Raw genomic sequence first — 20978 nt, forward strand, 5'->3', positions numbered from 1 at the left:
ATGCCATCTTTGTAGCAATGCGTTTAGCATGAGCTATTTGGCCATATTCAAGGTCACACAGCAACTGCTCCTTATCGTGGAATAAAGTCAACAAAAGGGTTCTGCAACAATTCATTTGATGCTTATCACTTACTTTATAATTACAAACAGTGCTTTTTTAACATACAGGATCAATCCTCAGGGAAATAGACCTAAAGATTAAATTCTTTTCACACCTGAAATAACTGCATAGATTTCTCTAACACTAGCACTTCTTTTTTTAATTGTCCTGAATTTGAATTTCGGTATATTAAAGGGGTTGTCTATGTCTCCTATCTACAAAGGTATGAAATAGCCAGGATGTTGTTATTGAGGAGGAGCAGACTCTTCCGCCTGGAGAATACTTCCATTGCAGAGTTACTTCAAGTGAGTGGCACCGCAGTTAGTTTATCCCAGACAAAAGCAGCCACAGTCCAGGGGTCCAGAGCTACTCTGTCTTCTTGGTGCTGCATTCCTCTGTGTGGACCCAAACTATGACTTTGCAGGTTTAACCCTGCTGTACCACGCTGTTTTATATGCACTGTTATACCCTGCTACATTATCGACCCATTGACTACCTGTTCTCCATTAAGCAACATAACTAACACCTGCCACAACTACCTTCTTAGCCTCTTTCCTAGAGGTGAAAGCTCATTTAGAGAAGAATTTCATTCTAAGGGAGTAAGTATGGAGTGATTTTGCTTGGGAAAGTTTTATTAGCTTGTCCAAAAATACAACTTGTGTATTTATTTCACAAAAGGCAGAGTCAAAAAAATGTGTCTTGTGCTTGCGATGGAATGTGGTAACATTTGCAGTGGTTCTTTGAACTTGGAGGAGTTCACAGCCACTGACCCAACAAGTTCCATCTCCCTCCCACTTCAGCTGGTGGGACTTTATTGTGCTAGATAAGCAAAATACCTTCAAAACAAAGACCAGTATAATTGCAAAGTCTAAAGGAACCCAGTGCAGCAAGCAGAAAACAGGCTTCATGAACTGCACTCATTCATAGTGTTCCGCGTGAGCTAGAGTTTCCTAGGCTCTGCCAGCTTTCTGCCCAGGGATTGCAGCACAGCCAGGAGGTGATGGAAAGCATAAATATATGTAGATACATTACAATAATGGCAAACATTGTTAAATGAAGATATAGATGCTATTATATGAGAACATAGACGCAATGAGAAATGCAGGCACTCTCCTAGAACTACATAGAATGAACTGGTCTATTCTGACTGCACATGTGGCAAAAGCACGCTGCCCCATGACTGCAAGTTCTTCAAAATATTTTTCTTTTCTCTGCCCTACTTTAGGCAGTCTCTGCCTGTTTTTCTTCACTATACACTGATCTTACCCACACCATGATCAATTTTGTTTATTTGCTGTGAACCAAAGGTAGACTTGCATTTTTTCTATATGTTGCTGGTATTTTAACTTCAGGTCATCTAACCAGTTTGCCCCGTGCTTGATAGTTGATAGACTACACAAAGCAGAAAGTTAATGAAACAAGTGATGTTTTCCTTCACTATTTAATATATGTCCCTGGAACAATTTGGGCCATTGTAGCACATTCCTCCAGTCCCTCATGCCACTTTTAGGGGAAAGAATAATTTTGTCAGGTGAAATAGCAGTTATCTCATGGCCAGTGGTTTCAGATAATGCAGAGAGGTCAAAGAAGATGAAAAAAAGATGAAAAAGATGCTTGCCCCTTATCCATTAGGAATCTGTTCACTCAGGGCCACTCTGGTGTTTCCATCTTAATGCACTGGCCTGAATCCAGGTTGTGCTGAGTCTACAATATTAGCTTTGTTAGATAAGCCTGCAGTCAGCTTTTGGCTAGATTCTCTTAGAATGTGCTCAGAAAAGGAAGGTTTGATAGTAGAAGAAAGATGACTACAGCTAATGCATCTAGATAGGTTGTCCTCATTCTTAGATTATTGCTTATTTGTGGAACGGAAGATTCCCTCTCTAAATCACTGACTTTCCATCAGGAATCGTGCTGATTAGATGGTTTTCTGGATAATTGTTTCAATGAAGTGGGATAATGGTTCTTAGCGTTGCTTAATGTCTATTTCTGTGGTCATCACTCAGGATACATCCATTAATTTATCACCTTGGATAGCACTTTAATGCAGGGTTTAGCAACTTTAAGAGATAAAGACATGAAGAGATCTCAAAGCCTACTTAGGCTTTGAGGAATTTATTGTTTCAGTGTATGGCAACGCTTATTTTTCATGTCCCTCTTGGTATCCAATGAAAGTACTAATAAAAAAATACAAAACCAAGCAGATCAATGTGAGCAAAGGAAAGATGAGACTGATGCAGATAACAGCAATGGGTTGCAAGATCAACTCCTTTTCCTGTAGGTGCAATTCCATCACATTTTTTGGCAGATTTGGAATTAGAGACTATGCATCTATGCAATCAGAACAGAATCAATGGTCTTTCTTGTCATCTGGGACATGGGGAGTCTCTGACCACTGCCTTAGTGAGATATCGATCTGTTCAAGATAGCAGCTAGGTTGTGTTTTCCTCAGTCTTGACACCCTGCCAAAGCTTAGGGAGTAGGCTATGCCAGAGATGACTTGTGAATGTCTAAAGTAAAAGAAAAAGAATTGAGGAGATGATACATTTTGAGGATTTTGCCTTCTCCCAGGAGCAGAATCTGACATATGTCAGTGTCATCATTGACAAAGCATCAGTAAATCCCTGTATGAATCTGCTAGGAAGTAAAGATTTGTCAATAAGCATAAAAGCTAAGATAGTTTCAGCTCAGATTTCTATTACCAGATAAAAGGCAATCTGGGGTTCTGATGACTAATGAGAAGGTGAACAGAGGGACTCCCACATTCTTGTCATGGCTGAGTGTCCCAGGCAGATGACATGGGCTAGTGTACAGGTCCTGGAGTAATTCCAGCCAGACCTCAGTGCTTCAGACACTCAGGTCCCTCACAGGAGGGATGCTCACAGTCTACCAATTACTGGAGGATCTGGTACTGATGAGAATCTACTTTAGTCCTGTTGCAATCTATTGCCTGCTGTAGGCTCTACTCTAGGGAGTGGTTAGGGAAATAAACTGTGCCAAGGGAAGGTCAAGGTAGAGAAGAGATTGTTACTTTTTCTGCATGCCCTGAGAAAAGCAAGACTGATGGAACACTTTTGGAATTGCAGTCTGGTTGGGTCTGAGGAACAGCTGAGCTGGAGCAGCACATCCCGGAGAAAGGAATGGCATTCCATCAGTGACCATAAAATAGAGGCAGTGACAGTAATAGAGGAAAAGGTTAGAGCCCTGCAAAAGGAGAGGTCGCTGGGAGTCACACATTTAACAGACTCTGTGTCATTTTGATGGCCCATTGGCTTCATCTGCTCTGGTAGAGTGAGGGAATGGGAGATAGTACTTACCATTTAATAATGTCTGAATGAGAGCTGAAAAGCAGCCTCCTTGTAGCAGCAAATGTCAGAAGAGCAGAACTGGGGTCAGTGAGCTGAACCGCTTTGTATCTTTGGCTGTGCGAATAACAGAAGAGCTTTGCAGAACTTAAAAGCACAAAAAGGGAATTGTGGGAAGGCATTGCAGGACTCTGAGCATTGAAGTCCTGCAAAGTGGACAGGTAACAAGGTTGGGTAAAAGCAACACTAATCCGTTAGGCTGTAGATAAAGTCACAAGCTCTGGCAAGAGGAATGTGTGCAAAGGCATGACAAAATTTAAGAACCTAGGTAAATTCTGCAATGAAGACAAAGCAACTGTCTAATGCATGATTTCAACCGATTCATGACTAACATCACCCACAAAGGGAAGACCTCAGACCAAGGTCAGAGATGACAGTCCACACACGGATGTCTCTTGCTTACCCCTGGTGCTCCACAGGGATCACGAGATACAAGCACCTGGGCTCGCTCTGTGGGGGAAAGAGAGAAATTCCACCTTCAGCTAAAAACCTGACCACTCTACTGTAAGTCACACACCTGAATCACTTACCATTTCTAAGGCTCAGTCTTTCTCACTGTCATCACAGAAAGTGAATCTGAGACCACAGAGAATGCTTTGGAGATCAGCTAAATATTGATAATTATTGATCATTTCAGGCCTGCAACTGATTTTATGCATTTTCTGCCATTGCTTCAACTAGAAATAATCATTGCTTTCTACCATGTTGAGAGGAAAGACTTATGCTGAGATCAATTCTGCTGATCAATTTTCTAACACAATATTATTCTGTGGGATAATTTTCTGCATTTAACTTCTTCTGGTAAACGATTTCCCATTGCCTCTCTGCAGGGTTCAAAACAATCATTATCACTAGTTCAAACTGTTAATGAGGTTAAGAGAGATCCTGAATCAGCAGAGCAGAATCCATGACCCAGGAAAGCTTTTCCCCTCCTGTGCCCTCTGTCTACTCCTTCCATTTTGGTAAATTGACCAACTCTTTCCAGCAATTTGTAGAAAATACATTTTCACTAGTTAATTTTCTACTGGAACTCGATTCATCCAACCAGCAAACTTAATGACAATTTGTCTGCAATTTGTGCTTTATATTGCACCTTTAGAAAGAGCACTACTATCTTTTTCTAAGTAATGCAGAAATATTAACATCTACTCTTATGCATTGTCTTTCATTCTCTCTGTATATGATCTAGCAGACCTCACTCCACCAAAACTAAATGCAGTCAAATTGTATTTGCCAGCAGGAGACTCCAGTTTTTTTGAGGACAGAAGAGGGAAGAAGCAATTCTCCTGTGCTAAAATCAGTGGAAGAATTCCCCAATCATTCTGCTCCTGACCTTAGGGGAACTTTTTTGTTGCCTGAGGGAATGAAATTCTTGACAGGCTGGGGAATAGAGGAGAAGCTCGTGCCTAAGATCTCCGGTCCTTTCAGCTTTCCTGCCAACATAGGGAGAAGCAGCCAAACCTTCCCAAAAAAGACCAAGCATAACCTGCTCCACCAAACTGCCTGTGATGGTAGGTAGTATCAAACTACACTCAACAGATGGCTGAAGGAATGACACCACTCATAGGTATGGGCATGTTTTTGTGCAGTCTAGGCTCTCCTAAGAGTTGTCTTGGAATGGAAAGTGAGCTGCCAGTTGCGAAGTACAACATTAGAAATTAGCTAAAAGTGGTAAGTCAGAAATAAACATTTCCATCATAAAAAGACTGGAGAAACATACAGTGAGTGCCCTAGAGTTGAGGAAGGTGATAACTAAATTACAGATGAACAGTTAAGTACTTGTATCACACACAGCAGCACTGTATGAAACTCATCAGCGGTGGGATGGCATTTCTACCCAAGTGAGCCTCACTATAGAAATTTCACTAGTATATTACTACTGCCTTGCCTTACCACCTCTGCTTTCTTACTATGACTGTATCACTCAAATAGACCAAGAATTTATGGGTTCCAACACTGGCTGAGTACCTGTTTGATTTAAACAGTGATAAAGGAAGCATATAGGATAATGTCAAAGAAATGAGCTATTATCAAAAAAAGCATTTATAACAAGGGCAAGATTCTCAGAGGTGCTAAAGCAGACCATGAGAAAGACATGAGTAGGACTTCGGCCTAAACAGTCTAGTACAATAACCCAGCCATCTTGTCTTGTTCTCTGGAAATCACCTCAAAATGACAGCACTTGCCTATTTTGCTACAAGTTACCCACTCAGGACATTAAGTGAATTTCTTTGTGTACAAATTCCATCACATTACAGTTCCTGTGAAATATTTGTTTTAGGATCTGGTAGTATTGCCACATGTCCACAGTTCTCTGATTACTGACTTGCCCTGAATTGTGGATCTCATGCCAAGAAAATTCTATTTTCTGTCAGTAAATGACACAGCTCCACTGCTGATTGATTTTCACAGGCAGAGAGTATGTGCTGTGCGTAAGAGTGAGGATGGGTGCATCAAAGATGTTTCTAAAAGATCAAAAGTAGATAGATCAAGACATCTGGACTGCATGATACTTCTGGCTACCTTTGCTGAGCAATGCAAGCCCTAATAAAACTAAATTACACCGATTCCCCTAGATAAATTTTAGTCCTATAGCACATTGAATAAACTATTGATTTTTCTAACAAAATCTTTCTTCATTCTTATTCCAAATTTCATCAAGCCAATCTAACAAAAATCTTTTTCTTTGTTTCTCCCCAAAATAGGATGAATATGGACAAATTTCTGAAGGCAAACCTGTCATTGAGGCCAGGCTGTTAGATGGCATGGGCCCTAGAGGGCCAACAAATTTCAGATTTTATTTCAGATCAAGCCACATACTGCAAATGAAGGTCACCCTGATGAAAACAGGGATAGAAGTACAGTCTGTTTGAAGATCATGTTAATGTATAAGCTACACTAACATTACTGGGGATGGAATATTTAAATGCAGACACTTTTCACTTTTCTCACATTTCAAAAGGAACCATAGCAATGTGTTTCAGAGCAACTTGCTGAAAAGAACTGCAAAAAATACCCCAGGAAACAAATTATTGTATAATTATGGGGGCTGATTCTCATCTCAAGCCACTAGTTTAAACTTTCTGTAACCAACTCTAGGTTGCAGGAGGTCAGCAGATTTAGGATCAAGTCCAATTTCTTAGTAATGTCTAAATGTTTAGAGAAACTTTCAGCTAATGAGACATGGTACAATGTACTTTCCCATTCATGTGATTCACTCTGTTTCCTGAAAATAGAAGATGGGAATTGGAAATAAAAACTTTTACCTACACTATCAGAAGCTATTGAAGATGTTTACCCTTTACTGTAAGGTAATGTTACACAGCATTTGCATAAACAAAACAATTACACAGTATTTGGTGGGAAAAAAAAAATCATTTTGGATGCTTTTAATAATGCCTTTAAAAGGTCTGTGAGTGCAGATGTAGTGATACCAGATCCTAAGGTATGTATCAGCGACTCACTTCAGCAGAGCTCCTACGTGCACTACCTCGCTGTAACTGAAAGCCTCCTTTTGATGCTTGCTGTACTGAAAACCAGGTTTATTTTCTTCACAAATATGCTTATAATGAGAAGAAAGTCTCTTTATTTGACTCAATTTACAGACTTAAGTTGTAAACTTTTTCAAGTTAAGACTATCTTTTAGTGGTTTTGCACATGGATTTCTGGGCATTACAGTAATAAAACTAAATCACAGTATTCAGAAAGGAAAAATCCTCATCAAAAGAAGGAAAGCTTTGGGATTAAATAGATTGAAAATATCTCTTGGCTTACTGCATCAGAGAAAGTGAAGTTTGCAAAAGTGAATACCTATGTTAGTAATACTGAGCTTAAGATAAATTATTCAAAAATGTTTTGTGATCAAATCTGCAATGGACTGAAGTTTCATGAAAAAATGCCCTGGGGAGCCTTAAAAAACCTTTATTAAAGTGAAAGGTATGTGCAACAATACACAAATATAAAGTAGAATGGTATAATCCTGTAAAAGAAAAAAAAGAGAATGTCTATGTAAACAGTGAAAGAATATTTGGTTCTAGAGGAAGTAGCCATGACTGGTTAGAAGAGCTCTGTCTCTGATTAGTCTTTTTGATATTTGATTAATACTCTAAACTAGAGTATGAAGTGTTAACAGATGCTTTTCAACCTGTTAGCTGCCATCATCATCTGCTTTCACTGAGAACAATTAGGGAACCAAAAATGAACACTGATTTGCCAACTGAACCTATTGCAAACCTAAAATGGCCATCTATGTGCACTTTGGGCAGCTTTAGTTCACTCCTACTAGCCATTTTGCCCTAGCACAGTCTTTTTTTTTTTTTTTTTTTTTTTTTTTTTTTTGTCCCATGAAGAATTTATGCTGTTTGGCTTCACTATCACCCACTTCACTAAAGCAACTCATGGAAATGTCTCAGGAAGGTGCTTTGCTGTACAAAGCTACTGAAAGAATTAGCACATCCGTATGAAAGCACAACTCAATCTGCAGATCGGTTGTTACTTCAACAGCAACAGCTGACATTTATTATTGTTGAGGTGTTAACACTACTTAGAAATGGTGTATATCCACAGATTTCAGCCAAGTTGATGGGAACTGTAGCATTCACCGCCTTTGAAAGACAGGCTCCTGATGCAAAAGTATGGTTTCAATAAGAAGTAGTTACTTCTTTTCTAAAGTCTCACAGTGATCTTCTGCACAAGATGGCAGCTTAATATTTTTTACACTTTAGTCTAAATGATTTACACTTCAGAGTTATAAGTATTTTTTATTTTACCATATGTGATCACTTTCTACAAATTTTGAAGACTTGTTTCATAACAGAGTACTATCTGTTTGCATTAAGCTACAGAGCAGCTGGCCTATCTTGATAGGCTATCACATATTCATCAGAAATGGATGCAGTTGCAAAAGCAATTGGAAATCCATGGAATAATATATCTTTTTCCTACCATGAGACATCGAATACATGCCACATGAGACAAAGCTGATTGGGCATGAGGGGAACTACCACCTCTTTAAACTCCCACCCAGTAAATGGACTCCCACATATCACCCAGCATTTGGGAAACCAACATCAACAAACACGACTAGTTTGGTATGGCATTCATATGGGGTATTCCTAGCGTGAATGTCATTGGTATTTTTAAGAGGGACTGCTAAAAGGAAGTAATAATTACAGACACATGTTCCAAAAGTTCACATAACAGAAATGTACATTTTGCACAGGAAGATGCTCAAAGCAGTATACTTAAGCCTAACATGCAGCTCTTGCACCAAATTCAATCTCCCACGGGCTTCCAACCAGTCTCGCTCTTGTGATAAAGGAGATGAGGAATAGCTGAACTGTAAGTAAATGCACCCAGGTAGCCAAATGCCTCCTCCTGCCTGCACAGGCTGACATATTTAGGGCATCCATGGCTGTTGCTATAAATGGCTGAGAGACCAGAGGGTGGCAGGAGCAAGGCCCACAAACCCTCAGCCAGCCCAGACAACTGCCAACACAGGCTCATCCTTTCCAAGGTTCTGAAATGAGTGAAAAATATTTGAAAAGAATGGTTCGCTCCAGCTTTCAAAGTAGTCCCCTGTCACTACTGAAACTAAGAGGTGACAAGACCAAAAAAAGACCATAAGGAGATTTCCCGAAGATCATATTGATGAGTAAGTTTTATTAACTACAGTATAGCTGCATGTACTGGGTCTGGCTAGGATGGAGTTATTTTCTTCACAGCAGCCTGGACGGTGCTGTGGTTTAGATTTGTGACCAAAACAACGCTGATGATGCTAATGTTTTAGCTATTGCAAACAGTGTTTGCACAGCATCAAGGCTTTCTCTGTTTCTCATGCTGCTGCCCCCCAGCAGTGAACAGATTGGGGGTGTTGGGAGGTGACATAACCAGGCAGATGACTCAAAACTAACCAAAGAGATATTCCATGCATTATAACATCATGCTTAGCAATAAAAAGGGAGAGGATGGGCTTTGGGGAGATTAGGCATCTTTTGCTCAGTAATTGGCGGGTATTGATCTCCCCATGGGAGGTGGAGAGTGATTGCTTTTGCATCACTTGTTTTGTTTCTCTCTTTTTCCACTCCTCTTTTGCTTATTAAACATTTTTGATCTCAATCCACAAGTTTTCTTTCTTTTACTCTTCCTTTCCTCTTCCACTGTCCCACCATGGGAAGTGAGCAAGAGCGGCTGTGTGGGTCAGTGAGCGAGTGGGTACCGGGGTTAACCCACAGCACTGTACTATGCTATTATTCTATTGTATGCACTTCAGACATTCTGATAGTGATACTGATTCATTGTTATTTACACTTACAATCCTATACAATACCTAGATGTGAGGAAGAGGGGTGACTGGTGCTTACACCTGGCATAGGTTACAGTAGCCCTTTTTTTCGGTCAACAAGGAATCTGCCTTAGAACGGCTTCCCTCATCTGACTGATGGCTTCCCAGACTGTTGGAGCTGCTGTGTGACAAGGACTCTGGGACTTGTCAGGGGAGGGTCGCAGCCAGAGGGAAGTACAATAGAAAAGAAGCAGGGAAAAGGTGCTATCTCACATTTTGTATGTGTATCAGAAGCTCTTTTTAAAGGCCATCTTGATTTAGGTAACTGATTTTGCTCTCGATCTCTCCCTCCTTTTCTACTAGGCTTTAAAACTTCTTCAGAACACAAGGGAAATAAATCTATTAAATAGGAGAAGGATGTAAAGGACTGGTCAAGAAAACAACTTCAATTTTAAACATGTGTTTCATTTCAGACATCGGTCTTCTTTCTGACCCTATTTATTTCAATAAGTTAACCCAGCTCACCATACGTCTGGACTACTAATGAACTTCAAAGTCTTTTGGAGGGAAAAATCTTCTGGAGTTCTGTACCTTCATAATTTGATAAATGGTAACATATACATCCTGAAAAACAGTTCACTCATATATTGGATGGACGTAATCTTGTTTTTATAAGTCTATGCAAGTGAATGGATACCAGCAACATAGGAAGGATTGAGCCATAAAGCTGTTGTGGATTAGCACCAGCACTCTCCACGCTGTTCTAGATCAGTGCAAACTAGAATTAACAACACCGAAGTGTATTAAAGCAGGAGGAGGAGGAAGGGGATTTTGAAAGAGAATTGACGCATTAAAGAAGATGTGGAAGTGAGGATGACGTACCTGAAGGTGTCCATTCAAACAGTGTGGACCTCTGCTGATTTACAGCAGATGGGGACCAACCTGTCTTTGCTAAAAGTGGGCAAACGAATGGACTAACCTTTGCATGGCTCGCTCTTTGAATTCAACAATGAACTCACACCTATGATTCTCGTGCCTTTTTTCTGATCCTGCTGAAGCTTCCAGGCATCCAGGTCATTAGCATGAATACTATGAGTAGCTCTGGATCCAGTGCCTCCTTCTGTGTCTACATTCCCAGTATTCTTTTATAGTCATCCAACTGAGATTGCCTAAAGCAGCCAGAAAAGCTTTTTTACTGCTGCACTAGCAACAGTCTAAATCTTTTCCAAACTATAATGCCTGCATAATTTTTCCTCTGATGTTTATTAAGCCCCTTGAGACATTCTATATAGCTTCAGCATACCCTCCTTTCCACCTTTATGCTATTCTCATTCCTTTGTATGAACATTTTGTTTCTCCTCCTTCTACTGCATTTCTTCCAGAAGTCCTTTATTTCATTACTACTACCCACCAGCATCTTCACAAATCCATCAGCATCCAGAAGCTGACTGCAAATATAAAATGATGGATGGGAGATGAGAATTGATTTTTTCACCTTCCCATCAAAGAGGTCTCTCCATTATCTTTAGGCTAAATAGTAACCCAGTGCCTTTGTCTATGCCACAAAATGAACTGACCTACTTATAAGGCTGGTTCCCCTCTTCCTACCCACGCACACCTGCCTCCCAAGGTGCTCAGAATGAATAAGCAAAGGCCTGTACTCTTTGCAGAGCTGTGGCCTGTTCCACCGTGTTCTGTAAAATGGTATATTAGACATTGGTGTATGGCTCTGAGGTTACACTCTGCAGTATGGTAGCAAAAGTTGAACGTAGATAACCAGTTCTGTTTCAGGCTCCTTCTGTTGCTTTTCTATCAACCTGACAGCTCATTCAATAGGAAAGAGGGATTCCTCCCAGTCGTCATATGGTGGTAAGCACGTTGCTGCTACTATAACTATGACTACTGCTATTTCTTAATTCCTCTGCAAGCTTCCCTTACAATGGGAACACAGGACTCAAATTATTTTCCCCATATTCTTCACTGGGAAAAGATGTATGGAGTCCTCTCAAATGCATATGAAAGGAGAAATTTCAAAGCGTCTCCTACTGTCATTTCAACTCTATAATTAATAACGCTACATGCAGAATGGCCTTCCACAGCACTGTCTCACACTGATATATCCCAAACCAGAAAGAGAAAAAGAATGTCCCCTGATACAAAGTATCTATGTGCTGCTATATCATTTCCCTTAATTTATGTTGCATTATTGATGTACAGAATGCCCTACTTGAATAATGTAACAGTAAGGCTCTTACAGAAAGCACTACCACCAGCTTTAAGGTGTGTCTATAAAGGTAAGAAAAATATATTTCCTAAGTCCAGCAGTTTTCAAACAATATATTTTCAAGTTACAGGAATGCTCACCATGAGGAATTTAAAACTGTGGTGAGAAAGAGGGGGACAACATTTCTTCTAAAATGTTAATGAGCTGCTGCCTTGAAAGTGCAAATAATCAACAAATCTGACATATGAACAAACATTATGAATATTCAGAACTTAAGCCGCTGATTCAACATTTTCTAAGAGCGTGCAACTTTTGCACTGATCACATAAGCTATTATTTTTCTTTTCATCATAAGTACACTCTACTGTGGTGTCGGTGTGTTGTTGTAACATATGCATTGAATTGCAAGTATTGTAATTCATCCAGATGGCAGGAAGCTTTGGAATTGTTACTTCTATGGTACAGATGTTTAACAATCTAGCCATATGGCTCCAATAAGGCAGCCTTTTCAAAGATTACAAAAACTACACTAGACATGCAGCCTTGTAAATCTGAATGCAATCCTGAGGTATGAATGTTCATATTGCTACAATATAAAAGCATACATCATACTATGAAGTTGGCAGGTCTATTGGAATTACAAAATTTATGAAACATTACTTAAAATCCTGAAAATCGGGTCCCAAATTTGCATATTATCACCAAGTCAGCTATTAAAAGAACATTCCTCATTTGTTTTTGAAATTCATTAAAGGTGTCAGACATAGGCTAGCTGAAAAGATGGGTAAATAAGTACATGCAAATATAATAATGTTCCTAACCTCTGGCCTGAGTGAACCACCACTCTCGGTGACAAATTGAGATTCAACCAGTGAGACCAAGAATTTCTCTGTGAAAAGATTTGTCAAAGTCAAGGAGCCCTGATGATGGTTGTGGCAACTGTAATGTGGAAAGCTGAATGTTGAGAAACAATCTGAGATCGATCTTGGCCAAGAAAGGAAAGAACCATGAAATGGTCGATCTATAACTCTACTGAATTTTGGCAGGTTTGAATGACAGATAAATGGCAGCAAATAAGATTGTTAAATCACTAATCCTGTCATTATTACATCCTGTCACATTGCATAGATTTATACATTAGAAAAAGAGTGTAAGGTATGAGAGTGAAAAATAAAACTGTTAAAAGCTAAAATATCTCAATCTATGAAGAAAAGGTGAATTCCCAACTTTGTGTTTCATGGTTGGTTTTTTCTGCCAAAAAGTCAGATATAAGTAGATGTCACTTGCAGTCCCATCTTCCTTTTCTCTGATGCTTGGGTCTCTGACCCTTTGTTACCTCAAAGAAACATCTCTTTTATATAAATCTGTGGTGGAAGAATAAGATTAAAATGGACAGACTGAACAAAGAATTGGTCTCTCAGACAAAAATGTATCCATTTAGTACACAGGAGATCTTTCCACCTGACATATTCTTAAAGGGAAGTATTCAATTGCCATCTACTCAAAGGATAAAAATCACGAAACTGCCATGTAATATTCCTTTTCTTTTTCTTTCTTTCTTTTTTTTTTTTTAAACATCAAAATATTTAGAGATACATTATCTACAACTAATCTAGGCAATATAATTTCAAAACATCCTTATGAAAACCTTGAAGGGCAGTTGAACCCTGTGGTTGTTTAAAAAAAAGATTTTCTGCAGTTTATGCGTTTGCTCTGCCAAAAGCTTACCTTAGCATACAAAGTATAGTAAATCATAGTTGCTCTGATTTACTGCTCGGACTATGCTGTTTGTTTTCAGCAACAGCTCAGTGAAAAGCTATGTCATGTATAAGAACATTCAGAGAAGGGGAATCATTTTGCAAAACTACCAGAATGGTAGCAACCATTTCTAAGACATCAACAAGAAAAAAATGCAGATGTGCATTTGCAGCATTTTTCAGGTGGTATTTTTTGAATATCTTTACAACCCAAAAATATTCCAAGCTCTTTATAGGCAGAAAAAAGACAATTTCATACCCCAAAGCTGTTTAACCTAGGTACTAACGGGCTGGCCAGATGTATAACTTACCAGTCAACAATTTAAGTTATTTGACCTTGTGCCTGAATTCCACATTTTATGGGGCAGTAGCATATGAGTATCTCAAAAGGGAAAAGAAGACACCAGAGGAAGAATAGCAGAGGAAGAGGCTCTGGGTCAACCTGATCATTTAGTACTGACGGTAGATTTTATTAGACCTAATCCATTCAGTAAGTCCCAAAAGGAGGACAAAGATAAAAACATACATCTGACATTCCTTTACAAAATAGTAAATGAGAAGGGAAAAGATCAAAACAGTAGCTGAAAGCCTTCACTCCTGCTTTAAAATCCAAGAAACAGTCATTAATAGAGATTTAAACTCAGCCTCCTCTAGTCTAAACATGTCACTGTTAATTACAAAGCTATTTAACTTTTGCAAGAAATAAAAACTGCTATTAATGAAAGAAGAACCAATTAGCCTTTAATCCACACACTGTTTTTTAATCAAACTTTCTTTTGATCATCAGACTCACTGCGGGATGTATTCTCCCCTCCCCATGTTGTAGTGGCTTCCATGATTGCTAATGGAATAGATTTTGAAGGGCTGGCTGAGCAGGGAGAACCTGCTCTGCAGGGCTGGAGCTTCCTTCCCCTCATGTCAGTGGGGCTTAGCGGAAGCACGGTCAACTCCGAACCATGCTGCCCTACGACAGCGAGGCAAGTGGAATGATTTTGACGGTGTCTCCTGACCTGTCTCTTGTAGCAGCTGCCACTAAAGGAGCAGGAACTGAGCATATCTAGAGGAATGTGGGACAGGAGTACTAGACTACCTTGTTAGGAAACAGCAGATAATATCAGGTTAAAGAAAAGAAAGAAATGGGAAAGGAAGGTAAGGAGAGAGGCAAAAGCAGGGAGTTGCCACCAGGAACGAAAATGGAATTCACTGCCGACTGCAAAGAATGATGAATGGGAGAATTTGCTTGTTGGCACAGGAACACGTTGTGGTACAACAAAACAAAACTAGTGGGACCAGGGCTTGATGTGTGAGAAACAAAAGGGATGGCATGGGAAAAGGATGACATTAGCTAAATTCTGTTGTGCCTTCAAACTGTTGGTTGCAGGGTCAAAAAGTTTCAATGGGTTTGGTTTTTTGGATTTGGGTTCGTTTTTTTTTTTTTTTTTGCTATGTGGCCACTTGTGGTATCAAAACGATAAGACCAAGCATCTAGAATCAATTAAGATGGACAACTTCTTCCTTTACATCATTTCTCTTTCAGCTGCACTTGTTGCTCAGATCTCATAGGAAGAAGGAGAGATAGAAAATGTCCCTGAGGCATGCACTCTGCCTTTACGATCATGCAGATAATGAAATATAAGAACCTGACTCTTGGCACCTGTAAACAACAGACAGAACATCAGGAAACTCCTGGTCTGACCAGATACTTGCAGTCTGTTCTGCATCAGCAAAACTTTGGTGTATGGTGTTCTTTCTCCATAATATAAAGACAAAATCTGCCTGGCAGCAGCAGAACTCTTGGGTATTAATACCAACAAAAAAGCACTTTAAAATAAATGCTAATATCCTCAAAGAATCAGAAAGAGAAACTCTGCAGAGATGTCCTGTTGTTGCAACCAGTATGGCAATTAAAAATTAAAAAATAAATTAAAAAAATCAATAGATTGCAGACAGAAAAGTGAAAATAAATATGCTTTGTGCCAGACAGGATTTTGAGCCACAAAATTCAAGTTGGTAATAAAAGTGTGTTGAACAACTGCTGAAATGACATTAACACTTGAGAAATGTAAAGGTAAGTACATACTTAATATAGGAAGGATTTTAGTAAAGACAATAGGTTACATTAAATGTTTCTCAGGACTTGTGTAACAGCACTTTGCACTTCAAAAGATCAAATTATTACTCTCTCTGTAAAATAAGGCTAATTCTAATGCCTTATCTCTAAGGGCTGTGTAATTTTTCACAGTCCAAAGCCCCTTTAGAGTAATTGTTTAGTATAAAGGTCATTTAGAATGCGATTAGGGTCCATTCATGTTTTTGAGGTGCTCACATATTACAATAAAAGTACAATATAGGTACTCAGATAAAAACACCAACAGAACTAGAGAGAAATAGCTTTAAAGCACTCTGTCAAGACATTTAAAGTTAGCTGGATAATTGTATCATTTGCACATTTAAATTATTCTATGGCATTCTAAACCTGTCAATAAAATTTGGCTTCTGACGCCGATCAAAACCTCCTTGTGTTTTTCTCGTGTCATAATCCCATTCTAACAAGATGTAGACAAGAGATCCCAAGCTCCATTCTCCTTTTGAGCAAAGTGTAGCAAATACATTCTGTCTCAGAGTAATCAGAAAGCTGTGATACTGAAAACGCATGACATTAATGTACAGGACATTTTTAATTAACAAAGCTTGTAGGTGTTGCTGAAAGATCCATTTTGCTTTTTGTCCCCTTCAGACTGACGTAACACACTCCAGAGCTTTATTATTTACTTATACACTGCAATTAGGACAAAGTTCTTCTGACATTTGCAAAGCTTTAAAAAGAGCAAAATTATTGACAGCAAGGATGTGAAACACGATGAGATTTTAACTGTTCTTACCTGGAGTAAGAACTTTCAAAGTTAAGAGGCAGAAACTTTACGCTGCTTCTTACGCTGCAATAGTTCATTCCTAAGAGAGTTCTCAGTTCCTCTAATTCTTTAACAGTAGTGCATGCTTGCATAAATTACTCCCTAAAGTAAGGTCTGATTCAAGAAAGTACTCAGGAACTTGATTAACTCCCTCTCCAATGATTTCAGCAAAATTTTACTTAGGTGCTTGAAATGCATGTACCTGAAATGACCTGAAATGTTCTGTCCCCGCAGCTCTGAGTGAAATCAGTGGGACCTGAGGGTTCTGAGCAGCTCTGAAAATCAGCCCTTAATATTACACTGCAACACATCTTTAATTTGTCTACAGCTCCTCCAAAAATTACTTTTAATAGTCATATCTGAATCAAAGCTCTGTACGTACGTATACAGTAGTCTCCACTTTCGTAATATCCAGGGCAGCACTGAGATCTTCGCCGATACATAGTTCTTAGTCCTCTTCGATATGCTGTTTTATAACTTATTCTAAATTGCAAGACAGAAAGCCATTTGATAATATTGAAAATCAATGCCTACTGTTGGAATTATATTTGTGTTAAATTATAGTAAGGATAGCATTCAATAATTATTTTAAAATGCATGAAAGCTTTTGATATTAAAAGCCACAATAAAAAGAAAATCAATACTTGTTTTGAAACTTGAAATATAACTTGTATTATAAACACAGTACTCATGACAGTCAATCACCACAGCCCTTCCTAGGGCTGCTATCTTAAAACATTTCCCCAGTCCTAAAGCAAGGGCAAGGAGTTTCTTCAAGAATAAATGATTCATTTATGCATATCAGCAAGGTCAGCTATCATCAATGGAATGAACAGAATCTTCTACGGAGACCACTGTGTCAGTGCGCTACACAGGAAACTACCACAATGGAAACTGCTCTCAATACACAAAACGTGAAGTTAACCCCAAGTGATTTCTTCCTACTTGCCAACCCTTCCAAGGCGCTAATGCCTTGTAAAATGACATTATAGTCCCAGTTCAGTATTTAAAGCATGTTTTCCCCACCACAATATGTAGTCCATAGAAATTAAAAGGTGTTAAGCACTCTGTAGCTTTTCTAGACTTATTCATAGCATTAGCAATGATACCACAGTAGAAAAGGAATATTTAACAGAGAATATGTAACAGTGAACACTTCAAAACAGCTTTGTTCATGTTAGTTTATTTGAAATTCCCCAAATTGAACAAAATCTATTGTCCCTCATGTTAGATAAATTGATCGAATTTACTCTGCTGCATTGCAATCTATACAACAGTCCGGAAAGCTCCGCATCTCTGTTCAGTTCCATGCATTGTAACACAGAAGCTAAAAAGCAAAACCCCACAGTAAGACTGGGATGGTGCTGAACAACCTTTTTGCTACTGAATGCATTAAAGTTTAAGGTACCATTTTGCTTGCTAAAACTCCCTTGAAAGATTGTGAATATTAGTGGATGCTTATTAAGATACTTTTCTACTTGGAATCAGAATGAATATAACAGTGCTGTCTTGAAGCCTGGGGAAAATTAACTGTTTAGTATCAGCTTTCATTCAGTGCTAGAAATGGACCCGTCCTCATTTTACCTGATTTTCAATACAGATTTGGGTGCAGTAGTTCAAATATGGATCCATTTCTAATTATCACTAACCCTCAAGTGCCTGATTCTTCAAGATGCTGCAGGGACTTCCTGCCGTAAACCTGGACACTCACTGATCACTGGGAAAGGATAGTTGGTCATGTTTGGTCACGCAATAAAAGCTTCCAATCACATGGCAGGGTGAATGGCAAGGATATGTACTCCTGAATGGCCCCATAAGAGACTGACTACCATTGATCTTACTCATTTAATGCAAAAAATCCCTCTGCTTCAATCAGTGTCCTAGAATGCCAAATACTCTGGCTATTGTACTAAAATACATTTTTCCGTACATATCTGTATTAGATACAAAAACTTGGATAAATAAAAGGTTATGTGAGGAGATGAAAAGGTAAATTAAAACTAAAATATCTGGGGATCGGCTCTTACCTATGTCTAGTGCACTTGAACCAGTTCAGTATGTCAGTACATCTTGTATAATAGATCTGATCAAAAGGATGAGCATAAGATTCCTGTACTGTCACAGCGTAGCTAGGAGCAGACAAAGAAAGAAAGTGAAAAGCTGTTTGCTGCAACATGAAAAGCTTCAGTTCCCTCTATATGCTACTTATCTAACTCCAGTGTGAAAAATAATTATATCAATAATCTTAGAAACTTTGGGCATTATCGAAAACCAGAAAAGGACTTCCTTCCTTCACAGCTCGTCCTGAAAATGCTTCTGACTTGGGCTCTATAACTGGAAAAGGCAGAGAGATTTCAGTCTGAGTAATAACCCACTCCCTTTTGGAAAAGAAACAAATGTTACTAAAATTAATGGTAGTTTAGAAGGTGAAAAGAGCATTTGGTTAATTTGATAGTGCAAATTTTAAAAGAGAGGAAAGCACCATGTTTTCAAAATGTCTCAGTTTCCTTCCTGCCTAGGACTTTTTTTGCTTATATTCCACATTGCTAAGAAGAGCTCATATTAACTTAGCACTGCTGCATTTTGCTGGCACGATGGGATGCTCACACTTCATTTTATGATGAAGCAGCATCATTACTTCAAATATTGGGTGCACCAATCAAACAGGATCATTTGTAAAAGGCTGGAGTGTTTATTTTTCTGCTGCACAAATTTAATCCTTTTAATTTGTAGCAGAAATAACCTCAGAGCTATCTGAAAATTGTAACATGAGTTAACTGGTATCTAGATTTGGAATAGTTTGAAACATGCTTAGAATGAGATTCCCTCCCTTTGTACAAATGAATGGATATAAACAAAACCTAGGCAAAACTATTAGAAATCACAGAGCTCCAACAATACCAAGAATTTAGCAATACCCTTCCCAAAACACTACTGAATCATGCAACAGGTACTATATTAATTACTATGATTATATTTAAAGTGTCCAGGCCTCTCGCACGATATAGGAACGTAAATGTAATTTGTTAGTGCCAGTCATTTTAGAACGTTGTATCGCCCTACCGAAGTGTGTGCACTGCTTAAGAGACTCATAATCTCAGGTTCTGATCTGGAAACAAGCTCCACTTTATCAGATCTACAATACCTTTGGAGAAGAGTACTGAAATCATTCTAGGCAGGGTCAAGACCCAGGAATTAGATCCTCCAAGTCATTCATTATATTGATTGTCTTAATCATCCAAGTGATTTCCTTCTCATCAATGGGACTGCTGATGTGATTAAGCCCTGTGAGATTGCCCCCGTAAGGGAATACCACAATATTTGCTTGGAGGGTCTGACTGGCTTGAAATCGAAGATTGGACTGTTACTGCCCTGCTTGTCATGCCCCTTCTCAACAAGCCAAGATTCCAGTAGATGTTGCTTTTGCCCTCTATCACAATTTGCTGGGTTTGACAATAATGTTTCCACTTCTACTAATGCCAAAATGTAAAATATTTACATTGCTCATTATTAATGTAAAACAGTAACACTCACAAATCTTGATTATTATTTTATGATCCCGTTTGTTATCCGGCACTTGCCCTAACAATCTTTTCCCTTTGATTTATTAACATCTAAGTAACAAAGTCATCTTGGTCAGTACAACCAATCAATTTTGGTATTTAATTTTTGTTTCTCCTTGATTGGGTCTCTAGGTTGCTGACTTTCTTCAGACAAAATCAATATTTTATTCCTGTGCTCTGAATGCACTTCACCTCACAACAGAGACTGCAAAATCCTATTCCTGTAGAGTCTTTGCAACTGCAATACCTACAAGCAGCTAGCTCTCTAATTAAGGCCTCTAAAATAAAAACATAGTGCCATTACAGTATGATTCCATTTTTGCTCTTGTTAAGGGGTTTATTTTGCTAAAGTGTACAGTAATTCATAGTTGTGTGGAACTAAACCACAGAACAGAACTCGAATTTCAGCAAGTTAAACTTACGAGGACAGGAACTTTAGCCTCTACAGACAGACCCTGCATGAATGTGAACCCTATCAAAGTGGGTCTCTATGTACTCATAAGAACTGTCCTGCACAGATCCACTTTTAGGACAAGGACACTGTAACAATAGAGAGAACAGAATTACCAGGGCCTTTAATTCTCAGTGCTTTCATGCAGATACTCTTTGATGCTGACACGAACTTGGCAGATACAGCCACAAAGTTCAGTACATACAGAACAAGCCTGCATGTTGCAGCAGGAAGGGTTTAAAACTTAGTTGAAATCTCTAATAGTCTTGCTGGACAACAACCAGAAAAAAGCAAGACAGAACAAGGCCACCATTTCTCTAGGTCTC

The 20978-nt window shown here is 38.8% G+C and overlaps 1 protein-coding gene across 5 annotated transcripts in view; it reads right to left on the reverse strand.

Annotated features, from left to right (window-relative positions):
• The window catches only part of MEGF11 (multiple EGF like domains 11), a 283185-nt gene that overhangs the window by 188041 nt on the left and 74166 nt on the right, over positions 1 to 20978 (reverse strand). For all 5 annotated transcript variants that reach the window (XM_054836544.1, XM_054836547.1, XM_054836545.1 and 2 more), the window contains exons 4-5: positions 18666 to 18767; positions 17021 to 17121 (exon numbers count right to left, since the gene is read on the reverse strand). In XM_054836544.1, coding sequence (XP_054692519.1) covers positions 17021 to 17121; positions 18666 to 18767 — 203 coding nt within the window. The remainder of the gene's footprint in view (positions 1 to 17020; positions 17122 to 18665; positions 18768 to 20978) is intronic.

The sequence above is a fragment of the Grus americana genome, chromosome 10, assembly GCF_028858705.1.
Source record: "Grus americana isolate bGruAme1 chromosome 10, bGruAme1.mat, whole genome shotgun sequence".
Lineage (NCBI taxonomy): Eukaryota > Metazoa > Chordata > Aves > Gruiformes > Gruidae > Grus > Grus americana.